The sequence below is a fragment of the Bemisia tabaci genome, chromosome 10 (assembly GCF_918797505.1).
Source record: "Bemisia tabaci chromosome 10, PGI_BMITA_v3".
In the NCBI taxonomy this organism is placed as follows: domain Eukaryota; kingdom Metazoa; phylum Arthropoda; class Insecta; order Hemiptera; family Aleyrodidae; genus Bemisia; species Bemisia tabaci.
Genome location: NC_092802.1, coordinates 8,833,379 through 8,850,432, shown reverse-complemented (window position 1 = coordinate 8,850,432; position 17,054 = coordinate 8,833,379). Strand labels below are relative to the sequence as shown.

Sequence of the window (17,054 nt, the reverse complement as noted above, 5' to 3'; positions counted from 1 at the left end):
ATTTACATTAATTAACATTGGAAAATTGAAAGTATGAACTGTTCTCATTTCGGAAAATGTCATCTTTAATTCTGGAAATTAAACCATTAACAATGAACAGGAAATAGTTATACAAAATCAATCTCATTCAGCATATACTTCTTAATTAATTCCTTGTCTATTCCATCTTTTTCTGAGGTCTCTTTGGGCTTGGGTGAAGCTAGAGCAGTTAAAATTTTCTGAAATACAGAAAAAATAGAAATCATAAGGGGCGCACAATTTCAGTAAATAGTATGAGTGTCGAGATGTAGAAAAAATAATGAAACAATAAAATAAGGAAAAGATAATAAACGAAAAGGTAAAGTCTCATTCCTAAAGTTAACATTAGTCGCTCAGCAATTCACAATTCTCTGAACTTACCTATTATCATTTCCTGGCTTGCTCTTGTAAAAATTAGAAAAGAAGAAAAAAAGCCTTGGTACAGCTCGGCTTTACAGGTGATGTCTTATAGACGCAGAGTGCAGTGAAAGGAAAATGATGGAGAGAGAATGGAGTAAGAGAGTTCACCATGTTGATTATGCGTTTAAAATGAGTTGGCATTATTCTCTCAGTTAAGAGCTGTTCGATGTCATGACTTAGAGCCAATTTCCATCACCAAAAAAAAAAAAAAAAAAAAAAAAAAAAAAAAAAACTCAACTCTACTTGAATTTATATCAAAGCAGTAACCCAATTGAAAACTTTGACACAGATAAGCGCTTTTTTAAGTAGACAATCTTTTGATGAGTATCAATTTAATATTCAAGAAAACAGTTCCCCTAAGCTAAAAATAAAATCATCAAAAATTTAACAATGCATAAGGCACAGGGGTGTAACGCAATGGTTGAAGAAATGAATACTCTCAATTAAGTATACAATTTCCTCTACAAATATGAAGATTGCACTAGTAAGGAAAACAGGTTTTCAAAACCACTAGTTCAATAAAATGGTAACTACAGTCTTTGATTCTTTGAATATTCTCTCAGTCTGCTACAAAAGTATTAATAAATGAACTATTTCATTCAGCAATAATTATTGTTGGTTAAATACATGCTAAGGCTTCAAACACGGATAATCTCCTTTTTCTACTGAAACTTTGAGGTGGAACAGTGTGTATAACATTTCCAAAGAAATCTAACAGATTGATAACTCTAGGGTCATCCAAAAAATATTTTTACTATCTTGTACTTTCTCGGCTAAAGGAGATATATTGGTTAAAAGTTAGGAGTCATGCTTACTCTTAGCGTTATGTGTGGCCCAAGATTAACATAAAGGACGAGAGGTTCGGCAGGAAACTCAATAGAGCCTAGACCACTTGTTGCAATGTTCTCACCTCTTGGAATAAAAGCCGATAGCACAAAGTTATCCGATTTTTTCTTTTAAAAATGAAGGTCGTTGAATTTATTTTGACCCTTACAATCTCAACTTCATGAGCAACTTGTGAGTCTTATTAATGATATTCAGAAAAATTGAAGGGAAAAAAACATGTAACACACATTGTGTATGAAGTATTGAAAATCTAAGAAATCCAAGAAAATCCTTTACTGTAAAATAAGGAGTAGCCATGAAATAGGCTTACATTAAAGCTGAGAGTGTGCTTGACTCCTGACTAAATTATTTTGATTGTTCGCCTTCAGTTCGGAGAATATTAAATAGAGAAACTTCATTCTAGGTTGACCTCATAAGGTACTGAAGTACATTTAGAAGAAAAATTAGAGTCCTACCATTTTCATGAGAATTCAATTTGAGGTATATCATACTCCAAAAAAAAATAGATGAATAAATACATACAAAATAAAATGAAGCTAAAAAAAATTGAGTACAGTTAAAAAAACACGAAATTGTACAAGAATAAGTACCTAATTTTGAAATGCAAGAAGCTGCACTATGTATTTGAATTAGCAAACATCCATGACTCAAATGTTTTTGGCCTCAGTCAGCAACTAGTGCAATCCATATGAACTCTAATTCAACTGAGATAAAAAATAATATTTAAATCCAAGCGATCAAACTGGACCTTTTCCGTATCCAACTAAACTTATCCATAAAGTCTCAATGATGTATACAATTACTTGAGGATCATAAACAAAGGAAAGTGAATGTTTGCTCCACACCGACAAAATTTGAGTCCGTAGCTGTCATACGCGTAGACAGAGTATTCTTAAGAAAAGTATTCATTATGATTTTAGCAAAAACCGAAATAAAATTTTAGATAAAAACTTTCAATGGAAAACAAATTAACAAGTCACATTTGTAACATAACGAAAGAAGTTGTCTCATTCATTGATGTGAATTGATCCAACTCAGAAATTCAAGATTAAAGGCAGCAAAGTAAGAAAAACGGAATGCTTGACATTGAGGAAAAAAAAACCAGCAACGTTTTCTAAAACCTACGTTCATACCTACTCCAAACCTGCACTCAAATATTTATGGATGAAAGGGACAATCAGCTGAGTAAATTACTTTTTCACCCGCATTAAATCCAGAAATTAAAGCCAGGCACAAAAAAGGTAGAAAATAAAATCTTTTAGATTAATAAGTATTCTTAGATGTCGAGTTTCCTAAGTTCATAAGAGGTCTCGTGCAATAAAATGCTTTTGACGAGAAACTTTTGGCAAAAATCTTTGAAAATTTAAAATATTAAAAATAGATTACTTCTTATACTAAGATGAAGGTTTCACAAAGGTTCACAAACTACGCGAGGTTTTCACAGCTTTGTAGATCAAAGTTCCCAACTTTTCCAGGTTAACTTTGACTTTTCAAAAAATTGTTGTCCTAGCTCAGAAAATACCACAGAAATGAGGGGAAAACATCAAAAACAAGTAAAAAAGGAAAGATCATATTGCTGAAACAATACAGGGAATGACAGTGGTTGATACACATATATTTGATCATTAGTAGGTACTGTGTTTGCTGTAACCAAGTAAAAAATAGATTTTGGTACGATTTGGTTTATCAAGTAACTGGCCCATTGGCTGGTAGCTCAATGATCCTCTGTCGTGCTCATCTGAATGCGAGAGAGAACAAAATTAGAATAATTTTGCTTACATCGGACATTCAAGAATATTCTCTCATTGATTTTAAATGCTATTATTTTACGAATCAAAAAACTTAATATCTCATCGTAATCAGAAAATGGGACATTACTTTGAGCAAGAGGCCAACAAGAAAGTTTAAAAACGAACCTATAATTTTGTAAGGCAGCATTTTCGAGGCAGATCAGAATCGCAACCTTTCTAATTTAGAACTTGTTGTGCGTAATCTTTTTTTCTCTTGAAAAAAAAAAAATGAGAGAATGAGCCAAAGTTTAGCTCAAAAGGCACTTTGATTAATAAAAGATCAAAGCTGGATTTGAGACTATAGCAATTTAAAAGCAATCAAATTAAATGAATTGAATTACAATCATACAATACAGAGAAGTGTCCTCCTTCATAACAGTCTCAAATTTTGGAGGGGAAAACAGACTTAAATGGAAGAAGGACCAAAAAGAGAGGAATAAAGATGACATCGGAGCCGATGGAACATGCAAACTTTCCGAGTTCATGCAAACCTACAAAGCATAAAAAGCCAAAATATCCTGAACATTTTCACCTTAATACGCTGAGAGGAGGCTCTACTTATTGATATTAATATGTTGCAGGCAAATAATCAAATCAGGCACCTCGTCCAATATTCACACTTAGGTTGAAACACTGACTCCTCCGCTAATTTTGGAAGAAATAATTATTAGTATTCAGATAGGAATTATTTTCAAAATTTGCATCAATTTATAGTTGCTGCTTTCTAGCTCAGAAATAAACAACCATTTTATAAGACAGCATTTTTTAAAATACTGAGTTTTCACAATTATAACGGTTGAAAGTAAATGAAGAGCATACTGAAAAGGAAAAATGCAACGATAGATTAGGGTTTGATGAATTCTTGCCTTCAAAATATTGAAAATATAAACTCTTTGTAAAAACATGTGAAACTTCGTAAACTTTCAAAATTAGACTATTTGCCCAGGAATTTTATAAGCTGCCTGATTTGGCTATTTGCCTGCAATAAATATATGCTCGTTCACTGAGGAATCTTTGAATTTACCTCCGAAATGGGCTCTTCACAAAGACATAATCTAAATAACCAGCATTGGAGAGAGCTTCCTCTAAATATTTTTCAAAACTGACTTCAACAAAACAGAGCTTGATTCAAAATAGTTAGAGAGCTTTCAGACAGGGTAAAATGTGTACTTAGTTAATGTACATTTTTTATGATAATAACAGAAGGTAACATTAACATAGTCATGGCATGGAATTCTGTAATTTCACTGGAAGCATAACCTACAAGCGGTCAACGCTACAGAGACTTTGCATTATTATGCGATGTGGAGAACTGATCACCGGTGAGAGATGGATACAATGATTGTTGAGATGATGATTGAAGAGATGATGGTTGTTGCGATGATGACGGTAAAGATGGAGGAAGGTTTGACGGTGGAAGATGATGAGAATCAAACGCTACTTGATTCGAGAACCCCTTCAAGGCACCTTTACCAGCATTCTTCAGACCTTTTTTGGCCAGACCTTTGGCCGATAAGCCTCTCATATTTGAACTTACAGTGATTGTGTTTCCTACAGTAAAAAGAGCGTCCTCTGTCGCTTGGCCTGTTGGTTGTCCATATCTGAAAAAGTTGAGTGCAACCATTAGCATACAATATTTTAGGTCCTCAATGGGCCAAGTTCATCAGAAAGGAACCAACCCACATTTGCGAAAAAATTGAGTTGAGAATGTTGTTGAGTTCCACTAATCTTATATTCCCTTGCCAAAAACTCTGAGTCGAGAAAAAAAAATTAGTCTAGATTAAGAGGGGTTGAAGTTTATTTTCTACATTAAGCCTTATGCAGGAATAAAACTTCAAACCTCATTTTTCTCAGTTTCAACTTTATGTGGCTTGGTTCCTTTCTGTTAAACAAGGTCAAAATAGACTCTCAAAAACCATATGAGAATTTACGCGTTAAAACAAGATTCAACAAAGCATTAAATGTGTAAAATAAAATGAAAATGACTTCGTGCATTTCTTAAGTACTCACAATTTCAACACTGTGCTTAAAAATTATCTTTAGCTTGAAATGAGAGACAAAGAGCTAATTAAATGAGCCCCATGTATTATGGGTGGGAAGCTGTACAACAAATTACATGACTGCCAAAATTAAGCTGTCTGAGACCGACAATGTATCTTTTAAAGCAAGCCATAGACTAATGATGGATGGCTGTGATTACACCATTAAAAAGTATCTAGAGTCTAAGATTTCAACAATTTTTAAAATTTTCCAAAAATGTGAGCTACGTTTATGTGAGCTTCCAAAACTTGTACCATGGCCTTACGGTGGACATATATGAAATTATTATTATTTATAAAGAAGTAAATTACATGCGTTTTAGATGCAGCTTTTGGAATTGCCATAAACAAAAAAAACAAACATAGTATCCAGTACTCATTATGCAAAACTGGCAATTGAGTCAAGTGACCAACTGACTGTTTCTACTTTTGAGAAGAGGATGTATCACAAAGAAAGGAAGAGGAGGTAAAGATTGAGAAAAATTGCTGTAAATCTAATTGTGGTAGCTGAATCAGCCTAGAAAGGCACAGATGGTGAAGTTACTTTGTAGAGGTAGAAAAAGAGAAGTAAAAAACAAAATTGCATGCAAAATGAGCTCGAACTCATCAAAGAAGGGGTCAAAAATTTCTGAAAAATTCAATTGCACAATTGGACCACACTTGGCAAAAAGCAACCAAGCGACAACAGCTATTGCCAAATTGAACAGGGCATTTAATTTTGTACAAGAGAGCATTTACGCAGATTTCTTTGAAAATTTTGAGGAATTTGCTTCACATAATGCAAAAAATTTACTGAAAATTGCACAAAAATTCGCACAACCATTTTCATGTAGAAAATTGAATGAGCCAATTCAATTTGGCAACAGCTGCTGTGGCTTGGTTCTTTTCTGCTTAAAGCGGTCCAATTGGTTTCCTTTATACCATTTATTCAAAACAAACGAAATTATGCAACATGTTTCTCGTAGAGGCTCTGGATCAAGTGAACGGAACCTAGGCTCAGAACAAAATATCCTAGATGGATTAATCCTGATGGGCCACTGCCTATTGAAAAAAAGCTAGGAATAGATTTGTACTTACTTGTGTTCAACAACTTTGACGGTGTTGCTGGTTAAACTTTGCCCTAGAATCGAGGCGGCTGTCTCCAAGCCTGTGCTCACAGTTGCGATCCCCTCGACAGCGCTTGACGCCACTGTCATGAAACTACTCATTTTTTCTGAAGCTGCATTGTTGTCCAGCCCTGTTGCACGAGAGAGTAATTTTGAGCCTCCTTTGTGAATATGAGGAGCTAAGTACGTTCCTAGTTCTTTCGTAGCAGAGCCTAATGAATTTACTGTAAAATATAAAACATAGAAAAATAAAATTCATCAACTTGTACATAAAAGGGTGTTATTCTCAAGTTCTAGTGAGTTCAAAATTCAGAAATGATTAAGTTAACCAAAAATGTTCTTTTTTGTTCTAAATTGACTAACGTTTCGCCAGAGAGTTTCTTTGCAGAATTCTAAAGAAGAATTCATATTCCGAGAACAAACCTCTGAACAAGGTATGAATTAAAGTACTTAACAACATGTTCTCCCTTTAAAACTGCACGACGAACACAAATTGCATAACCGAAAGTCTGGAAACCTATTCCCGGAAACATTACGTATATTTACAATTAACAAAGTGGTAAAATAGTGCTGAGTCCATACGATTTTACGGGGAGAGCAATGCTAAAAAGTTAAAAAATTTCCATTCAGAGTCTTAAAGAAGTTGAGTTGTAGGCTTTTGCTTTGAGCTTTTTATTTTAAAATTAACATTGGCTAAATGGTAAAAAAACAAATGAAGTCATCTGTATCATCAACCATTTGTATTATCTCCATTGGATCTGCGTTAGAAATACTTGTTAATATCTCCTTCAGAAGATGATTTCCGAACTTCTAGTTGTGCGAATCATTTTTCACATTAGATTTTAAAGAGAAAAGAGGTGACAATTATTTCTTGTTTAAACCTTGGCTAAAGGCCCATTCCCCTCCTCTTCCACATGAGCAGTCGAGGGACTTGCCAATGTGTTAGGCTTGAGTTTGGAAGAAAGAGAGGGGTCCCAGAGCGGATAGTCAGACCTATATTTCTTCAGATTTAACCAAATACTTCTGCAACGTCAACTTTCATCCCTCATAAACTTTGAACAGTGTTGCCTTACGAGTGTAAACAATTCGTTTTCACATGTTATCAAACAAAAGACGCATATACAAGTTTAGTCTTGGTGCAAACTCAAAACTACAATGATTGCAATTTTTTTTTTTTAATATATTTTGAAAAATCAGAAAAATGTCTCAAGCACAGCTATGGTGTGAGAGCCAATGATTGTACTTTTCAAAATCATAAAATACACGATTTCAGATGAGTTAGCACAAATCAGGAATGATTACCTTTCACTCATTTGCGAGATAGTGAGCTTAAAGAGTCTCACAAGGCCCCCTTAAATTTATGGAGCATCAGCAAATTTTTAAAACAGCGTCTTAAATAAAGTACAGTGAAAGCTTGCTAAGTCGAACTACAGTTAGGACGAAATGTCGCTTAAGTTGAATTTGTTTCCGGTCCCTAGACACATCCACAAGTTAAGTGGAGAATCGGTTAAGATGAATTGCCGCTTAGGTTGAATTTTTTTTTTTTTGGTCCCTGCACAATTCTACTTAGCAAGCTTTCACTGTGTAACTATTTACTAATTAGGTATAAATTCAAAGGAAGTCCAAGATGGAAATAAAAATGGGATACTTTACGAGGGCTGTCCCAAAAGAAACCGGACTTTTGTCATAGAAGGCGAACCGAGCGTCGTAATGAAGTTTTCTTGGGCTTGTTTGAAAGCTGATAAGCTACTGAAGATGCTTGTTTTTACAGAATGCAAAAATTCGTCTTGGTAAGGAAACTACACGCTTTGGAATAAAGGAAAGTCAAACTCGAGTTGCGATTTTTTGTCTTTATTTCAAGAAAAATTTAGATACAACTTAAAAAGAAACCCAGGTGTCAAGTTAAAAACTTCGTTGCTCGCTTGTCCAAATGCTTAAAAATAAGGAATTTAACATTTTAAGCAGCTTACCAAGTCATCACCTATCCCCTTCAAAATACTCGCCAGCTTTGTCGATGCATTTTTGCCACCGTTTCTTCAATTGGGAGAAACACTGTTGGAAATCCTCAGGTTTGAATGATCGCAATTCCCTCAAGGTGTTCTCTTGAATTTACCGAAAGGACAAACTGTCAATCGAGAATATTCCAATGGTGTTCTGAGACGATTATGCGAAAATGTCCGCAGAAAAATAAGCCCGAGCTTTGGGGAGAGAATTCCTGGTTCCTGCATCATGATAATGCACCTGCCCATGCATCCCTCCAAGTTCGCGAATTTTGTGCAAAGAATGCCATGAGGGTCCTCCCTCATCCCCCTTATTCACCTGACCTGGCTCAATGTGATTTTCCTTATTTCCACGACTTAAATCTACCTTGAAAGGTCGACGTTTTCAAACCATTCCAGAAGTTCAAGAGAACACCTTGAAGGAATTGCGATCATTCAAACCTGAAGATTTCCAACAGTGTTTCTCCCAATTGAAAAAACGGTGGCAAAAATTCATCGACAAAGCTGGCGAGTATTTTGAAGGGGATAGGTGATGACTTGGTAAGCTGCTTAAAATTTTAATTTCCTTATTTTTTAGAATTTGAATAAGAGAGCAACGAAGTTTTTAACTTAAAACCTGGGTTTCTTTTTAGGTTGTATCTAAATTTTTCTTGACATAAAGACAAAAATCGCAACTCGAGTTTGACTTTCCTTTATTCCAAAGCGTGTAGTTTCCTTACCAAGACGAATTTTTGCATTCTGTAAAAACAAGCATCTTCAGCAGCTTATCAGCTTTCAAACAAGCCCAAGAAAACTTCATTACGACGCTCGGTTCGCCTTCTATGACAAAAGTCCGGTTTCTTTTGGGACAGCCCTCGTATATCAGGTTTTTTTTGTCAGGTTTGATTTTTTCTATCCTTTTAGACATCCTGGAAAAAGGGCATTGACAAAGGATATTGTACTTACAAATAAATCCTGAGACATTAGCAGCAGTCCCAGTAACATTTCGGGCCGTTTTCAAGCCTGCTGCAACATTTGGATTTACGGGTTGTCCTGCAGGATCTGGAGACGGTGCTAATCGTTCTAAGAGTTTGGGAGTTTTGACATTCAAAAAGTAACTGGCTTTTTCTGCTCCCTTGATGAGACCAGACGAAACATACGATGTACCTAGAATAAATAAAAAGTACTTTGTGTAGCTAATGCTTCCAATCTGGAAGTTGTCTCCGTAATTTATTAGATCTGCATCATTATTTGCTTTGACTTAGATACACTTGAGCTTCATTGAATGCAATCATGAAAGTTGATCATGTTTGAGAAAGCAAGACTGTACACTCGTATACAGAAAAAAAAGGAGGTGTTTGCATCTTGAGGATTGTGTACCCTGTGATGTAGGTCGGTACAACCTGGTCAGCAAAATCCGGAATTCGAAGTACGAAAAACAGAACATACCGTCTGATTTTTTTGTTTAAATCAACTCATGATATAATTTCAAACACTTTATGTAGTATGCATTTTTTCCATAAACTACACCATTTCCAAGAAAATCAATGATAAAAATCGCTGTACCGACCTACGCCATCAAAAAAATTCCAAGATGCCCGAAATGCAACCACCTCTTTTTTTTTTCTCTATGGTACACTTGTATTATGTTGGGAGGCAACACTTGCAACAGTATCTGAGAACAAGCAACGATTATATTTTGTTCAAAGACGCTTTGCATTGTTGGGTACAGGGCTCACTTGACAGGCAACTGGGAGAGGCAAAAACCCAGCCTTTTTCTTCTTTCTTATTTTGTGATATTTTTTTCTTATTTTATGAATCAATGTTTGACATAGGAGATTGAAAATTTGCTATGAGAATGAAAAAGTTACAAGCATACCTTTCTCTATATAATTAGAGACGACATCACTTGAGAGTGCCCTAGTCCTTACATCTGGAGGATGAAGGATATCATCTAACAATGTTATTAGTTGTTCTCTTGCTTCTGCTGGTACGATCACACCAATCGCTTCTCCTACAACAGATGAAAGTAAACATTTTAGTGACTCCAAGAGACAAATTTTGTGACACCTTTGAAAAACTAATTCTTTAGGCAGATTAAAGAATGAAAAATAGAGAATCAGCACAATTAGAGGCCATATGATAGTTGAGAGCGCTCAATTGTATATAAATAATTGATGGTAAATTATTATTTGTTAGAGCCGCAGCAAATTTTTGCTACAGTTAAAATGAAGGGTGTTTCTGAGAACAAATTCGCTAAAAAATTATGATGCAGAAACTGATCAAGGCTGAATGTGGTGTATATGCCTTTTCTAAAATTGTTTAGGTTTTAAGGAATTTCTGTCATCGAAGTGCTGCCAATTTTCATATTCCATGTACTTGAAACTTAATCTGATTTGACTCCTGGCACTCATGTATTCTGAAAAATTTTGCACTTACAAAATGAGAGCATCAGCAGATACTTCATTGCAGATGTTGACAAGAGATCGATGATTCTGTGATTAACAGCGATTTCGTCAACCTTTACATACACACAATGTATTGCCAACCGAAAACTTATTTTGAACAGTAATGTACTGCTCTGTTACAGTATTTTGTATATTTTGTATAATTTGTATATTTTTAAACAAATGATAACCTTAAATTTTCCTGATTTTTGCTGATATTGCGATGTTTGTGATATTAAAATCCACCGATAATTATGAAATGATTATAAGTAAACTTTCTCCCTGTTTCCTCAATGAACCAATGATAATTGCTTGGCATTTCGATTTTTAACATCAGGAAATGAGTTAAGGACTTTTTAAAGGGTTCAGAGTTACTGATTTTTGTAAAAAAAAAAACAGTAAGTGCGGCAGGGTCTGATGAAATCATAAGTCAATTGGTGACTAAAACTTACCTTCAATCTCAGAGATTGTGTTTGGAAAAATAAATGCTCCATAGTTGGTAAGGATGTACGGTGAAACGCCAGGCATGAGAGGATAAATCCAATCTCCAATCTGGAGCAAAAACTGAGGAGAATCATTGTCTATTCCTGGAAAAGGTGTAAAAAAACTTAGAACAAGATAGAATTTGAAACGATACAAGTACATACTTCAACAGAACAACATGGTTACAGGGAGTTGTGATAATAGACTCTTAAAATTTTTAAGACTTAAACAAAATTCCTGAGTTTACTAAAAGTTGAATGCACAGGTATAAACTCTATCAACTTTCTCTTGATCAACTTGATACATCACTAGAAATTTAAGCCACTTAATGATCTAGGGCGGTTTATGCCTTGAACAGAAATTTTCGTCATCTATACACACTAGTCAGACATGACGTTTTTTACACGTAAAATTTGTTGAGATTTTTGGCTTAGAATGGACTATATAATAGAACGATCTTTAACAGCTCAGGGTAATATCTTATTGCTTAGAATCATGCTATGAGTGCAAATTTTAGAAAAAAGCAGTGAGGTGAAGGAAAAATATATGTGCGTGCTGATAAACTAAAAATGATTGAACAGTACTATGTAAGGCAGGAAAATGGATTACTTAAAAATAATGTAAGGTTATTCCCTGATGACTATTAAAAAAATAAGTTCATTTTGAGAGAAAGAAAAGAGATCTTAGACTGTACATAGGTATAAAAAATCCTGAAATTGTGAAAATTGACGTTTTTAGGGTAACACTCTCCTGTCACTGAGAGGGCAAAGATCTAGACTCCCTGAACCATCGACCCCTCCCCTGGTGACGCCACCGATCTCAGTACACAAAGGTAAATGTTTAGGGTGAGTGATTTTGTGAGATGTTAGAGTTTAAGTTATTGAAAGAGAGCTCGATCTTGTATCTCCACAAAATCGTATGTTTGATTTCAGAGCTGATAGGGGGCTAAAGTTGGTTGATAGGACAATAATTGTGAATGGAGAAAATGTTAGAATAAAATTCTGAATATTTTCCCCTCAAAACTACACTCCTTAAACTGCAAACTTCGAACCACTATACCTCTAGTTTGGTTTGAAGTTTTTGGGGACTTTTGTGCATTTTGGAGAAAACTAGGTTTTCTGGGAAGTGGTACGAAAATCTCAATGAGCCACTTGCCACGGATTGAACTGAAAGAATATTAACATAATTTCTCTTCAAATTCTTGCGTAGAAAACAATGAAAACTCAAAACATGAACTTTGAAAATCAACTTCTGAAATAGATAGTAACAAGTATTTTTGACAGATTCCATGGAAGTTGATTCACACAAAAGACATCATTTATATTTTTGCCATTGGACCAATGTTACTATCTGTTTAAGAGTTGATTTAAAGACTTCTTGTTGTACCTATCATTTTCCTAGTGAAATTTTAGAGAGATAATATGTATGGTGGTGCTTCAATTTGTACCTTGTCTAGAAGCCCACTTTCAATTTTTAGTCACTTCAGTCTTTTCCCAATAGACTGTTACAAGTACATAAGTGATATATAGTAGCAGCAAAATTTCTGCTGGAGGATTACATGCAAAAAAAAGTTCTCTTTGTGGAAATATTTTCATCTGGCTGGTTTCCAATATATAACTTTTTGGAGTTATTTTACTGTGTTAGTAGAACGCTACGGGCAACTCAAAGATTTCAAGACATTCCGCATAATGCTTTGATAGCTCTCATTATGAATACAAATAGGTAGGAAAATTAAGCTTCTTGGAGTTTTCCACAGACAAGATTAGTATTGAAGATGACCTAAAGTGGGTGCGCAATTTTTCATGCATCAGAGATAAAACTAGCGATGAAGAGTGCGAGAAGAACGTAAGATGAAGCTAACATGCCCCTAGAAACAGCAGAGATAGCCAGACCGAAGCTTTTTTGTGGCTCATTCCAAGAATTGAAGCTAAAATTGTGTATTAAATGCCATTTTGAGAGAGAGAAACACCGGAGCACCATGATTAGACAGTTTTTTGGAGTCACTTGGCAATGAGCCTGAAACGCTCACCCTCTTCTTCATCATCGTCAGCATGGCGTTCGGTTTTACTCAGTTTGCGCTCCTTTTTCCTGGCGATTTTTTCGTACTTCCTCTCGATTTTTTCGATTTCTAGCTGTTTTTTTTGATCGAGGTCTAACTTCCCACGGTGTTTGTGTCGTCCTCTAGAGCTCACGTGCGAGCTGGTACTGACATGCGAACTGGATGCGTCATCCTCAGGATCGCTATCGGATTTCCCGCTTCGACTGCTACGATGGCTATGCCGATGTCTGTGGCCTAGACGTAGATGCCGGGGTCTTTTATGAGCATCACGATGCTTAGTCTTCGGTGAGTCTAAACGAGTGGTAGATGAAACATATATTAGTGGTTGTTCTGTGAGGTATCGAGAGGTATTCCACAGGTAAATTGTTCGCCTCCGTAGTGACTCTTAATTTCAACTGATGAAAACTTTGGATTGGTGTAACTGTGCATACTAGTGGTCATAAAGCTAAGGGAGGTTCGCAATTTCTATCTCTAATGTGGAGCAAAAAATAATCAAACAAACAACAAGGAGTAGGGTTTGTGAAGAAGTAATAAGGGTGTAACGCTTTGAAAAAATGAAATGTCTGTTAGGTAGATTGCACTTTTTTGTTGCAGGTGTTGTTAACATTCCATAAAATCTGAGCACAGGCAATATCAGAAAAGAAAAAAGGATAAAAATAAATTGACACTTAAGAGACAAAACTGCTCACGTTCAATTTTAAACATGTCGGAGAGGAAAGTTCCAAATACTATTTGTCATTCGAAATACAAAACAGATGAACAGTGCGCATATCATTTGATGGCAGATTTGCTAAGGAATTTAATGAGTGAAATTTCCTAACACTTGAAAATATACAAAATGGTTAAAAATTGTCACTTCAAAAACCGCGAATGCAATATTCTTGTTTAAGTTGTCAAACACAATCTAGAAAGCAAATGAAGGTGATTTAATGATTTGTTCCTACAACTCTCATAATTTTCCTTGAAATATCCCAGTTTTTACTAACTTTTTGAAGTTCCTTGACATTTTCTAGTTTTTGCTGACTGTAGCAACCCTGCAATGGTAATGTTGCAAAATTGCATGTTAGAAAAAGTCTATTGTTTTGCTGTTTCACACCACAGAGAATGCTAACCTCTACTTGCTGTCCGTATTATTTAAAGAGTATTTTTTCTTAATCAACAAAACGCCAACTTCAATGGAATTGATGGATTAAATGGGAGGAATAAAACGAAAAAATTTACAGCAGAGCACAACAACAACTTGAAAGGTTGTGGATCTTGAGAAAATATTTCTCTGACGTCTGTCAGGCTTGCAATTTTAGGGAGGCATCACACAAATAATCATCTAAAAAAATGTGAATTAAAAAGTAGTTATGAAGCTGATAACACAAACTGAAGAGGAGAAAAATTACGACAATTAATCAAGGCCAAAATTTGCACAACACTCAACACTTCTACTTCAGCTTTGAAAATAAGCTTTACCTAATTAAAAAACAATGAATGATAAAAGAAATGAGACTTACTCAAAATGTTTAGAATGCTCAGTCTGTCAGTACCAGTTGTTGCGCAGACATTGCCTTCAGGGGTAATGTAGTATACTTCAACATTGTTGACCGTATACACTATTTTTGCTGATTGACCTTCACTCTCCATTTTCAAAGCGTTGAGGGCATCGTTCAGTTGTGCGTATGTTAATGAATCATCCTCGTTACCATTGACCGCTGAGGCCTCGTTTGAGCGGTTCGCCTCAGCATGCTTTTCCGGATTTGCAGGAGGTTTCTCCTGAGGGGATGGCGTTTGAGGTATTTTCCAGGCGGAAAAGCCCCCGTTCATCGGAGGGCCGGAGGACGAAGGGCCATCTAATGATGATGTGGCTGGAGGTGGACAGGAAGAAGAGGATACTGCGGGAGGGCTCCAAGAGGGAGGCTGAGAGGGGCCTGCTGAGGGATCAGATGTTGAAGGTGTTGACGGGAGACGAATTGCCTCCTCGTAAGATGGCGGAGGAGCCAAATCAACCGCTGCAATTGCCGATTTGACCGCTGATAGCCGACTTTCTATATCTTTCCTGAAATGATACAGGATTACCATGAGAAGATTTTGAAAGCTGGTTCAAACACTTGAACAGTTTATACGCTACAGGAGAAATTTGAATTATTGTACAACATTGGTTCCGGTGATCAGCACTGAAGCGTTCTAGTCAAATGATACCGGTCTCCATAAATATTCCAAATGTTATTTCTTTCCGTGTTGTATTCGGTATTTTTTTTGGGCAGTCTAAAAATTAACCTAATCATTGTTGAAATGAACCGAGCTTCGTCTGCAAACCTGGACTGAATAATCTATTCAGTTAGATCATTCCAAAATTGATTTATGGCTTTTACTGCGAGTAAATAGACATTCTAACTATAAGTTTACAGGAAATATTCGAACAGCAAAAATGTTAAGAATTTGTTAAGACTAGGTGTCATGATTTGTAAGAGAATTTTCATTTTGGAAGACTAGTCACACTCCTTGCTACTTATGTTTTTTTGAGATTTTTTTCCTACTCTTTCATGAGAGTCGAGTCTGAAACTGGAAACAGGAATGAATTCAAGATATATTCACAAACTGATTGCGGTGGACGCACGGGTCGTGAGTATGTTGGAGTTTTTTAACGCACGTTGGCGAAAAAAAACTCCAGCAGACTCACGACCTGTGCGTCCACCGCAATCAGTTCGTGTAAAACCGCCTTGCAAGGCTTATGCGGAGCTGTTTGGATAATCGCTCACTGGATGGCGCAAGTTTACTTGCCTCCAGCATCGCTTGCCCGAGTCTCGGGCTGGTTTTCACGACCTCTCGAGCTTGGTAGCAGAAAATTCGGGAGGCTGCACTGCATTGAAGATTGGCCCAAATTGGCCGAAACGCGTCTGCAGTTGCCTTCCTGAATGGACGTAACTAGTGTTGCACCAAACAGCATATCTCTTAGAGGGAAATTTGTGCTCGGATGAGCTTTTCCCTCTGTAATGAGAATTTCAGCTTAAACTCTTGCTGAATTTTTAACGCACGTTGGCGAAAAAAAAACTCCAACATACTCAAGATTTATTGGCTGCAGGAAAAAAATTATGCTTTAAAAATACTTAATTATGATAAAGTAAAATAAAAATATGGTATAATGCAAAATAAAATTGAAATTAGATTTCTTTGCTTTTTAATTTTGCTAATATTTTATTCATTCAGAATAATGTATTTGAAAATGGAGAAACTTTAATTTGCAAAAAAATTAGGACACACTTTAGCAAATACTCAGAAAAAAAGATGCTTCAGTTGTGTTCCTTCTTCATTTTTAGCAGGGAGTAAGAAGTCTACACGATTGGATTTAATATCCAGCTTGCTGACAATACAAACTCACCTTGATTTTTTCATTTTTTGTAGCATGACGCATGCTTTCTCCCAACTCAGGTCTGGGTTTGACGGGCATTCTACTCTTAGTTCAAATGCTTTCTTCAAAAAATCTAGTCCCTCTTCATAAGAATCAGCAGCCTGGAAACAGAGTAACAGAGATTAAAAGTAAATCCAAAAACTCCGAGGAGTGTTAACTGGACGGAGGAGTCAAAAGGCTGGTCTAACAAAACAAATGCAAGTTAAAGAATTGCTTGACGAACTTATGATTAGGTCTTCTGACTTATGTTTTTGAACTTCTAGTTTTTTATAAAGTTTTTGAATCTAAAAGCGTAATACTTGCGGCAACTACAACTTCCTGCTGCTACCTATTTAAAACCTATTTGAGTTAGCACTTCCAATTTTTTCAGCCAGCACCCTGGCAAAAGCCTGTATCATATGATGAAAGTAGGTAGAGCTCTCAAAGTAGCGTCATGTGGGGTCACGTGACACCACTACAGGCTAAATGAA

At 35.8% G+C, this 17,054-nt stretch overlaps 1 protein-coding gene across 4 annotated transcripts in view; it reads right to left on the bottom strand.

Annotated features, from left to right (window-relative positions):
• Positions 1-41: 41 nt before the first annotated feature.
• spartin overlaps positions 42-17,054 on the bottom strand; it is a 34,459-nt gene continuing 17,446 nt past the window's right edge. For 2 of the 4 annotated variants that reach the window (XM_019040550.2, XM_019040549.2), the window contains 8 exons: positions 16,555-16,685; positions 14,690-15,231; positions 13,158-13,478; positions 11,098-11,232; positions 10,078-10,212; positions 9,165-9,365; positions 6,191-6,443; positions 42-4,675 (listed from right to left, as the gene is read on the bottom strand). In XM_019040550.2, coding sequence (XP_018896095.2) covers positions 4,351-4,675; positions 6,191-6,443; positions 9,165-9,365; positions 10,078-10,212; positions 11,098-11,232; positions 13,158-13,478; positions 14,690-15,231; positions 16,555-16,685 — 2,043 coding nt within the window. In that variant the 3' untranslated portion in view covers positions 42-4,350. The remainder of the gene's footprint in view (positions 4,676-6,190; positions 6,444-9,164; positions 9,366-10,077; positions 10,213-11,097; positions 11,233-13,157; positions 13,479-14,689; positions 15,232-16,554; positions 16,686-17,054) is intronic. The other 2 variants (XM_019040553.2, XM_019040554.2) reach the window with 2 other exon arrangements.